General features: G+C 41.8%; 1 protein-coding gene across 1 annotated transcript in view; it reads left to right on the forward strand.

The window, feature by feature from the left end:
* The window catches only part of metap1 (methionyl aminopeptidase 1), a 42,665-nt gene extending 31,271 nt beyond the window's left edge, over positions 1-11,394 (forward strand). Inside the window, exons 6-11 of the mRNA XM_083633286.1 lie at positions 1,316-1,399; positions 1,490-1,628; positions 4,530-4,661; positions 6,138-6,281; positions 6,451-6,516; positions 7,018-11,394. Of these exons, the coding sequence (XP_083489412.1) occupies positions 1,316-1,399; positions 1,490-1,628; positions 4,530-4,661; positions 6,138-6,281; positions 6,451-6,516; positions 7,018-7,184 (732 nt within the window). The 3' untranslated portion in view covers positions 7,185-11,394. The remainder of the gene's footprint in view (positions 1-1,315; positions 1,400-1,489; positions 1,629-4,529; positions 4,662-6,137; positions 6,282-6,450; positions 6,517-7,017) is intronic.
* Positions 11,395-11,451: the final 57 nt, after the last annotated feature.

Consider the following 11,451-nt stretch of genomic DNA (forward strand, 5'->3'; position numbering starts at 1 on the left):
TAGTCAAATCGCTTGGTTTGAGCAAGTAAAACAATTTTTATAAGCATTTTAAGCAAGGTTTATGGAAAAATGAATGGCGGATGAAATCCCATGAAGAGGGAGAGGGGGTGACTTTGGCACCCCTTTGGCACTCAGACCTGAGCCTACTAAATATTTAATGAACCACTCATGATTGTCAAAACTGTTTTTTATTTTCGAAAATGTCAATGTCATGTAACATGTTCTTTACTTCAGTGGTGCAATGCTTGTTTGAGCTAAAAATCCACAGCAGAAGCTTTTTATATTACGGTAATTAATAAAGCCGTAGACTTAGAATCAGGCAAATGCAACATTTCACTCACAAAAAAAAAAAAAAAAAAAACATTTTTTTTTTTTTTTACATTTTTTATTTTATTTTCGAATTTCGAATTAAATTCGAATTTGGCCAGCGAATTTCGAATAGTGTTTTTGCTAGAAATGCCCATCCCTAAAAGTTAGGCAATTTAATAGGTGCAAACAAGCAGACTAACGTTTCGACATGCAAAGTGTCTTCCTCAGAGTCACATGCATGTATGAGTGATTGAAGTTGAATGATGCAGGTTAAACAGCGGCAAGCAAGAAAGCTAAAGTTAAGCCAACCTTGAGCTATGCTTTGAAAATGTAAAGATTCTCAGTGTTGTAACAGTAATTAACCTTGATCCATGTCTCAAACTATGCCTCCTTGAATTTGAAGGCCTGGAAAGTCCATGAAAAGTTCTTGTATTTCGATGTTTTAGGCCGTGTGTCCATCTAGCGTCTTTTTCCTGACCGGTAAACGCTGATCTCAGCACACAATTATACAAGGAAGCAGTCTGAAACCAACGTTAGTTCAGTGCGGTAGTAGCTTGATAGCTGACAGCTAACATTAGCAAACAACACACATACAGTGATTTAGCTCAACACTCACCAGAAATATTAAGTGTCTAGCCAATCTGCTCCCACAATTGAGCCTTTCTGTCTCTGTTGCGATAGTTTCTCCATGATTAGTTGCCAGAAAAGGAGCACCTGACACCAGCGTCTTTCTGAAAAGTTAAAATATTTTCAGCTGGAAGTGCTGGGAGTCGGGCGCACAAAAACGCTGGAGCGCTCTGAAAATAGACGCTGGGCGCCAAGCTGTTTGCACTTTCTCTAGACGTCTGTGCGCCTGCATACGTTCTCCCCCCATTGGAAACAACTGAAAAAAGACGCTGAACCTGAGGAAAAGACGCTAGGTGGACACACGGCCTTAGGTGTGGGAAACCTGTCTAAGATTATTTGCTGCTTTTTGCTGCGTTTTTGACAAGTGTGTTATTTATAGCTGGCGCGAGAAGTCCTGGACATTGCAGCTATGATGGTGAAACCTGGTGTCACCACTGAAGAGATTGACCACACCGTGCATCTGGTACACATGTCCTTAGATTTGTTTCTTTTTTAATTATTCTTGATAACTTGTTGCTCCCGTCTTCATCACAGACGTGCTTTCTCTGTCCAGGCTTGTACAGCGAGGAACTGCTACCCCTCCCCTCTCAATTACTACAACTTCCCCAAATCCTCGTGCACGTCTGTCAACGAAGTCATCTGCCACGGCATCCCGGACAGAAGACCGCTGCAGGACGGGGACATCCTCAACGGTATGCTCACAGCACCGCACACTGTAGAGCTGAGAATCAGCACTTCACACTGTAGAGCTGAGAATCAGTACTTCACACTGTAGAGCTGAGAATCAGCACTGCACACTGTAGAGCTGAGAATCAGCACCGCACACTGTAGAGCTGAGAATCAGCACTTCACACTGTAGAGCTGAGAATCAGCACTGCACACTGTAGAGCTGAGAATCAGCACTTCACACTGTAGAGCTGAGAATCAGCACTTCACACTGTAGAGCTGAGAATCAGCACCGCACACTGTAGAGCTGAGAATCAGCACAGCACACTGTAGAGCTGAGAATCAGCACTGCACACTGTAGAGCTGAGAATCAGCACTGCACACTGTAGAGCTGAGAATCAGTACTTCACACTGTAGAGCTGAGAATCAGCACCGCACACTGTAGAGCTGAGAATCAGTACTTCACACTGTAGAGCTGAGAATCAGCACTTCACACTGTAGAGCTGAGAATCAGTACTTCACACTGTAGAGCTGAGAATCAGTACTTCACACTGTAGAGCTGAGAATCAGTACTTCACACTGTAGAGCTGAGAGAATCAGCACTTCACACTGTAGAGCTGAGAATCAGTACTTCACACTGGCGAGCTGAGAATCAGCACTGCACACTGTAGAGCTGAGAATCAGCACTGCACACTGTAGAGCTGAGAATCAGCACTGCACACTGTAGAGCTGAGAATCAGCACTGCACACTGTAGAGCTGAGAATCAGCACTGCACACTGTAGAGCTGAGAATCAGTACTTCACACTGTAGAGCTGAGAATCAGTACTTCACACTGTAGAGCTGTGAGAATCAGTACTTCACACTGTAGAGCTGAGAATCAGTACTTCACACTGGCGAGCTGAGAATCAGCACTGCACACTGTAGAGCTGAGAATCAGCACTTCACACTGTAGAGCTGAGAATCAGTACTTCACACGCAAACATACTTTTAGATTTGAAATATGAAAATGGAGCGGAAGAAAGGTGTCTCAGGTATATACTATCATGAATTTTAGCTCTGAGCAAACAGCTTGGCTTGAGAAAGAAATCATTTTGGAAAATATTAAGGGTTTGCAGGGAATACTTATGTATTCCAGTTAATTTATTTAAAGTTTAAGCATCTTTCATATGTTACACTGTCTAAGTAATGTTAGAAAAGTGTCAGGATAACTGAAGTCTTGCTATGCTCAGCAACAGGCTTGTGTATTATTCCTTGGGTCTTTGTTCTTTGTTTGGCGGAGGCATACAGTATAACAAGGTGGTTATTTCTAGTTTGGTGAATGAGATCATGATCTTTCACTGCTTCATGACTTATTGTTATGGCACAGAGATGATCTTTCACTGCTTCTTACTGATTGTTATGGCACAGAGATGACACATTATGCTTATTTGCTTCCCATTAGCCACCGTGAGTGTACTTCAACTCCCTGATAAATCTATTTAATAGAGAGCTGCAGGAATGAGTCCGGAAATCATCGATGCTTACACTCTTGGTTCTTCACTGTTTTCTCCTATGGGAGTTTTGAATGGGGTTTTGGCGCGATGCTTCTAATAATCTCTCTGGGCAACGCTGGCTTAATCAAACGCGAACCAGTGTGTTTAGTAATATCATCTTCACACACGAGGACCACTTTTATGAGTGTTGAAGCTTTTACGTGCCGTTAAAAGGACGGCTAGCTAGCAAACGGCTAAATGAGACCACACTGTTGAGTCGATGGGGATATATACGTCAATAAAGTAACCACTTCAAAGGACGAACACGGAAATTCTCTTTCCTCACCTGGTTCAGCCCGTTCAGCCCGGGGTAATCAGTGCACACATCCAACAACAGTCCAGGTTGAGCGCTGACGTGACGTGGAAGCCTATGCGACAGTGTGTAGTTCTGGATTAGCTTAGCTCGAGCTTTTTACTTCTAGTGCTCGCATTTACGCTACAAACCTCATGAAAGTGGTCCTCATGTGTGAAGATTATCCGACTGAACTCTGGTTCGCATTTGATTAAGCCAGCATTGCCCAGAGAGATTATTAGAAGCATTGCGGCAAAAACCCATTAAAAAATCCCATAGACAGAAACAGTGAAGAAGCAGGAAGTCCGGGACTTCCGCGTTCTGACTACAAAAATATGTCATCCCTGCGGCTCTCTATTGCTTGTATCTTTAGCCATTATGGAATCAATTTTCGACAATAACCAGTGTACTTGATCAGTGATGACAAGTGTCCGATATGACCTTGGTAGGAGCATTTTTGTTTTGGCAGTTCTGTATATTATCCTGCTTCTTTGATTGGTAAATATTTTATGAACAGAATTGACTCTAGAGTGGGCCCTATGCTTCTGCCAAAGTCCCTAAGAACAGCCATGCTAAGTTTGGATGTGGAGAAATCTTTGATTAAAGAGAGTGGAAGAGACGTGCCCTTCATGACAAATGCTTCTATTAGCATACAGAAATGTACTCAGCAGGAGTTTGGCCAATTTGAGCCGCTTGATGAATATTTGTGGGAGGGAGATGCCTTCCAACAGCCACTCCCCTCAGAGCTTCTGATGGAGTACATGCCAACAGATGAGACAAATCATTTCATTAACCTTACCAATGGGGCGTCGCCAGTCAGCTCCTCCGTTGTCTGTATTTCTGCTTAAGCATGCAATTGCCTGCTAACAATTGGAATTTCATCTGAAATGTAAATGGGGATATTTACTTTGGCCTTACAAATGGCTTGATGACCTGTAAATTCATTAAAAATGAACAAAGGCTCGACATAAGTTACCTCTTCACCTACTGCATACATAGAAAAAATCTGGCAGATTGATCATATATTGATATTTGAGCTTTCGAGTTGAGGTCATGTAACAGAATGTGTCTTGTACATTCACCCATTCACTCTCTTCCGCAGTGGACATCACCGTCTACCACAACGGTTTCCACGGAGACCTCAACGAGACCTTCTTTGTGGGCGAGGTGGAAGAAGGAGCCAAGAAGCTGGTCCAGACCACCTATGAATGCCTTATGCAAGCCATCGACTCTGGTAGGAGCACAGGCTTCATTTCCCGCAGTAACGATCCCACACAGAACGCTGCTGGCCTGCATGCCTTTCAAATGGATGCTGCGCTAGTGTGGACTTTCTGGTAGCCCAACCTCCCCGGCCAGCACTTTGCTTTTGTTTGCTTGTCCCTTCAAGAGTTCTGCTGATGCCTTTCGCTCTATTGGATCTGCAGATAGGCGACTTTCCAGTCATAGAAAGTTGATGTACAGTGTATTGGAGAGGGCCCTACAGGTGTTTCCTGTCGAACGTGTATCGTAACCACAACTCAAACTTCCTAAAGTAATACTGTATGTAGAGTTGCGCGATCTTCAGATCATCCAATTGCCACCCTTGCACGATGTCATCGCCCTCTCCAACCTTCATCTTCATCCTCCCACAGCACTACATGACCGGTAGGAAGATTAATTACAGCCTCTGACTGTCAGCGGCTCAAAACTACGGTATAACAACGTTTTATTCATCAGTCATTGTGCCTGCCTACATCTACATATAACGTTACTTTTATGGAGCTGAGCACAGAGTAGCCTAGTTTTGCATGCCAGGCCACGCGGCATGTGGAGAATGAGGAAAAAAGACGAGATGAGACAGATCAAAGGACAACCGACAATGACAACAGATTTGTCATTAAAGATTTTAATAACAAGGTTCATTGCAGACATCAGAAACATGTTTAAATATACAGTAGCCTAGTAGCATTTATTCACTAATAGTCTGAAGAACACACACTCAGTCACACGGCTGTGTCACATGTCAGGCAGCAGCTACACGCGGGGGGCGCGGACGATCAAGATCGGCTAGGGAAAATCAATCGTCATTTCAGCCATTGAGTCGGCAATATACGATCTGAACGCCAATCGGCACAACCCTAACTGTATGTGACTAATGACATTTTACAGTAGTGATTAAAGTAATACTGTATGGGACTAATGACATTTTACAGTAGTGAGTAAAGTAATACTGTATGGGACTAATGACATTTTACAGTAGTGATTAAAGTAATACTGTATGGGACTAATGACATTTTACAGTAGTGATTAAAGTAATACTGTATGGGACTAATGACATTTTACAGTAGTGAGTAAAGTAATACTGTATGGGACTAATGACATTTTACAGTAGTGATTAAAGTAATACTGTATGGGACTAATGACATTTTACAGTAGTGATTGACCATTTTCATGCCAAAACAATAGTCTATTCAATGTTTCCCTCTGAATTTTCTTGGAAAAGTCACTGAAATATTTAGCCATCTGACACTTGGAGGTGGATGACATTGACTCTGATGTCAGATTTGTAATAAAAGGAAAATTTTGGCCTAATATATTGGCAAACTGATATATTTGTATAACTGTATTTTAAATGGTTAAGATGGCTTATCAAGCAACTTTAATTTCTTCTGTCCAAGCCTTGATACCTCCATGCTTTCTTCTTTACCCGCTGGTCTTTCGTCTCTTACAGTGAAGCCTGGCATTCGCTACAGAGAGCTAGGCAACATCATCCAGAAGCATGCCCAGGCCAATGGCTTCTCCGTGGTGCGGAGCTACTGTGGCCACGGCATCCATAGACTGTTCCACACTGCTCCCAATGTGCCACACTATGCCAGTGAGTAGCCACATACATGCACAGACTGTTCCACACTGCTCCCAATGTGCCACACTATGCCAGTGAGTAGCCACATACCCTCCCTCCACGCTCACTGTTTCAAATTTCTGGAAGTTGCTTTGAAATTCTTTGAGTTTTCTTGATTGCTTGATTGATTTCATTTGACCAGAAAACAAAGCGGTTGGAGTTATGAAGCCTGGCCATGTGTTCACCATTGAGCCCATGATATGTGAAGGTGAGTGAAACTGCCTTTTTAAGTAATGATAATTAGGATCATCATCATCTTCACTTTGTCACCCAATTTTAAACAGTTTGCAAAAAAAAGAAAATAATCCTGCTTCTAAACTATATAAAAACAAGTGATTTCACCTCAAGAGAAAACAGAAAAAAAATGAGAATAGACAGTTAAAATAATGGTTAAAAAGAGAGAAAGGGATAAAAGACATCACATCAAAATAAGTTGAAGTGATGAGAGTGATTCTGCTAGTCTAAGCTCCTCAGGTAAGTGGTTCACAGCCAAAAGCTATTTAGTCTCCTTTAGTCTTTAGCCTTGACTTGAGAAGGATCTGAGGCTGCACACTGACTGCTAGGGGTAAAAGGTGTGGAAAATGGCTTGTATCTTTAAAAGTGTGAGCTTTAAAAGTCAATCAAGTGTAAACCTAACTGGGTAGCAGTGGCAGGATGGCAGAGTTGGGTGGCAGACCTGCTCTGTTTAATTGATGCTGTGTGGTCTCAGGTGGCTGGCAAGACGAGACGTGGCCGGATGGCTGGACGGCGGTGACCAAAGATGGGAAGCGCTCGGCCCAGTTCGAACACACCCTGCTGGTGACGGAGACCGGCTGCGAGATCCTCACCCGCCGCCTGGAGGACAACGGCCGCGCCCATTTCATCACCGAAATGTAGGCCGGGCCCACTAGAGAGCCAAAGTCACACCCGCTTCCGGTTTAGGCATAGGAACCAAGGAATTTCACTCGCCGTTCTTTTTCCAGACATTTCATAGAATGCTTATAAAAAATTGTTTACTTGGTCAAACCAAACAATTCAGCTATATTTAGAATCAGGAAAGACCATAGAACATTTCGTTCAGACAAAAAAAGAAAAGAAAAAAAAAGGTAATCACCCTTTATTTTTTTTATTTTTGGTCCGAGTCAACTGTTCTATGCCAGAGGGTCCAATCTGGCTCATAGGATGACTTTGCAAAGTGTAAAAATTGCACTGAGAAGTCCTTCAATCAAATGTGATGCACTTGAAGGCTAAGAGGTACCAGGTTTCAGGAGCAAGTTAAATATTAAGTAGCATATTCATGTTTTCTGTATTCATCACTAAATGGTCAACTATTTTCAGTACCCTTGAATATAGAGAATTGCACAGTTGGCGTCAATTGTAACACACAGTTACAGATAGGCCTATGGTAGCTGAGATAACCCTATAAACGTGTTCTTCAAATGTAGGCTAGCTGTAATTCTTTACACTAAAAGAAATGGTTGAATTTTGGACGTTTTGTTATTTATAGGTTATTATGCATTGATTTTCCTTGTCTGGCCCACTTGAGATGAAATGAGGTCGCATGTGATGTGGCCCGTGAACTAAATGAGTTTGACACCCTGATTCTAAGTATAGCTGAATCACTTGGTTTGACCAAGTAAAACTATTATTATTAGCATTTTACGAAATGTCTAGGAAAAATAAATGCCGGATTAAATCTTGGTTCGTATGCCTAACCTGGAAGTGGGCGTGACTTTGGCGCTCTATTGCACCGAGGACTGGACTCACCAGACACTAGGACAACCCCCCAAACTTTGGATCACACACACACACACACACACACACACACACACACACACACACACACACACACACACACACACACACACACACACACACACACACACACACACACACACACACACACTTCAAACAAGAGGCACCTGTGGCTCTCATTGTTCTTTCAATTAAATATTGGTTGCTCAAATGTAATGGAAGTACTTGAATGTGTCTTATATCAACTGTGGATTGTTTTATTAGTAAAAACTGTATTCTCTGAAGGAAATGAAAGTATTTATGAAATTGGTTTGGGGTCAGTCCCAGAGGTTTGACGTAAGAGCTGATTTGACTGTTGAGGTGTTGGACTAGTCATCAGGGGTCTCATTTATCCATCTGTGCGTAGAATCCCGACTAAAACTCTGACTAACTTGTCCTGTGACTGTCTACTCCATCCAATCTGTTTCACAATGTAGTGTCGTCTTGCAAAGGTATTCTATGCAAAAGGAGGGATGTAAAAAAAATTGTTAGAAATTAAACGAAACAAACTTCGCCAATAATGTCTGCCAATTCTGACCCTTGCTTATGCACATTTTGTGTGCCCACACCTGCTGGAGGCAATTACCCCATTATCAATCACAGTCCAAATGGGACATTCCACACGTGGATCCGCCCCAATCAACCACAAATGATCAATGCCAATTACCACATGACTCATCTAAATGAGCCTGATTATCAATTACAGGGTGAAATTGCATGCAGGTGTGCATGCAGTCACTGGATAGGTTAGTCATTTTTAGTAGGAATCCTTAGTATGGAACCTATGCACAGTTGATAAATGAGACCCCAGGTGCCTGCTTTGACCTCTCACCCCTGGGGATGTCACCCAGAGCTCTCACTGACTGGCTAGTTGTTAGCTCAGGGCTAACTCGACTAGCACACCCCGTGTTGCTTCTTTTCTCTCACCTCTCTCTGCGAGCTTAATCAGTCTCATATGAGTTGACCAGAGATGAGCTAAAGCGAACCCACTGTACTACAAATGATAGGGGGTGGGGATTCCAGGAAACAAGCTCAACAAGTTGCACAACCTCAGCAACTGGCATTGATTTTCTTAAAATCAAGAAAACTACATGGGACTACCATACGTACACTCCCAATAAGTCAACTTGATTGAACTTTTGACTTTAAAGCACCCTCTGGCAGCCATATTTGAAGTCCTCCAATCTTGGCTAAGCATAGTATCTGGTTAGTTAACATAATTGTTCACACACTTTATTTGCAAATGAACTACTATGACCAGTAGAAGCTAGCGGTTAGTAGTCACATGATACATTAACTGGTTTGCTATATTAGTTTGCTGCTTGCTAGTTTGTTCAAGTTAACTTGGCCACTTCTCATCTCAAGCTACAACTCATTGTTTTGGAGTAGAGATTAGAGCTGAAGACAAAAGTAACCTATTGAAAACAAATCTACCATACCAGACTATTCACTTTTATTTACTGAATGGATCTACACTCACACCACAAATGTTTTTCAGGTTATGCAACCATAATTTCTGCACAGCCAATTCTTCAATCGACCTCCATGATGGTGTCAGCTATTGTTGCTATGAGATTTGTGACGCAACTATAAAAGCCTTAGGATAACTCTTATTTGGCGCTATATAAATATAAAATTGATTGATATCCAAAACGAGAATGAAATTCAAGTGCTGAACTTGTTCATCGTGTTTTGAGGAATCCCCTTTTGGTGTCATGTTTCAAATAGCCCCGGTGTAGCGTATTGAGCCTTAATATGTGAATTTAGGATTTAAGCTTCGCCGGATATCTCGAGGCGTAACTCATGGTATCTCATATCTCGAGGCGTAACTGATGTTTTCTCAATCCAGTCAGTCACCATTTACTTTGATATGGGGATTTTCTGGTACGAGCAACATTCAATATTTCTACATTTTCAGAGGTCTCATGTGATCAGTTTCTCTGCCATCCTTTTATTTCTTCTAATGGAGTAATAAATGACTCTTGTGTAGCGCTGTGTGGGTGAGTTTGTACTCAGACAGGGGATGTAACCCAGGTGCCTATCAGGCTTGTGTTGCCTATTCAATTTCAGTGGGGTTCACTGACAGCCTAACAGGATGAACCTCTCCAGTGTGGCCTAGGAAGGACCGGGGCAATTTTGATTTTATTCACCACAAGTTAGACTGCTGTGACTGAATTAATTGGTCAATAATTACAATTCACAAAGTGATAGGTGGCAGTCGCACACAGTTGAGTGATATTCACAAACTTGCCTGGATATGCTGGTTCAAAACTTTGATGCAGCTTATTATAAAGCATGTAGTCAATAGAGTTCTGCTTATTTCAGCACCTGCCACCCTCTTCTTTAAAAGTTACACTTTAAATTGATTTAAATGAATCCGTACTGACTGACTAAATGCTTTGTGGGTTAGGGCTATATCAGCTTCCCAGACTCACAGTCTACGACCAGGGTAGTACATTGATGGGGTGAGTACAAATTTCAATTGTAAATTGTGTTGCTTTTGGGATTAATTATGCCATCAACCTTAATGGACCCACATTCAGTTAAGCCATTAATTTCAAAAATTTATTTAGGTCTTTTTCACCCCCGCACCAGAGTCCTTGATCTGTTTTTGCTTCACAGACATCACATCAGTGATACTAGAAATATTCAACATAAAGGTGTTGTGTGTAGTTTGGTTTCCCACAGTAGGGCATGAACTGAGCTAAACATGGCTGTTGGTGTGTTTTAACTTTCACTTAAAATTCAGTTTGGGATTTTCTTCAAAAAGTAAAAGCCTTTATCTGTTGGCTGTTTTATCCAGTCTCTGAGAGAATCAAGTCTAATTTCTCTAATTTCTGCATTTCTCAGCATTTGTACTACTAGTTGGAATTTAACCTTAATTGACCCCAACCTGGATAAACAAAAATGTCTATAAAAAGGTGTTTTCTCCTTATCAAAAAATAGCTGCGTGTCTACCCTTTTGACCAGGTCAGGCCGTTTTCCTACATAAAAGCTTGAAACCAGCCTTGTGCTCAGTCTTCAGGGAGAACCATCAAATGTTTTTTTTTTTTTTTTTTTTGCAAATGTATAATATAAGCAGGCTAGGCCGAATCTGCAGTGTCTTAACAGGACTTGGCGTCTTCACCCTGCTTTTCCACATCTTAGGCCTTGATGTCTGTGCTGCTTGTTAAAAACCAGTCAATGGTTTGGTTGTTTGTGGCTGTTTCTCGAGTACTAGTATTGTATTATTCATTAAATCCAGATCAAAGAATATTTTTCGGTCTGAATAATTTTGTTTCTTCCCCCTTCTCACAACGTTCAATGTATATGTCCCTGCAGGGGGTAAACACTGACAAAGAGATGTCTGACTGTGCATTGTCGTGCAAAT

Source organism: Poromitra crassiceps (assembly GCF_964638095.1).
Source record: "Poromitra crassiceps genome assembly, chromosome: 3".
NCBI classification, from domain to species: domain Eukaryota; kingdom Metazoa; phylum Chordata; class Actinopteri; order Beryciformes; family Melamphaidae; genus Poromitra; species Poromitra crassiceps.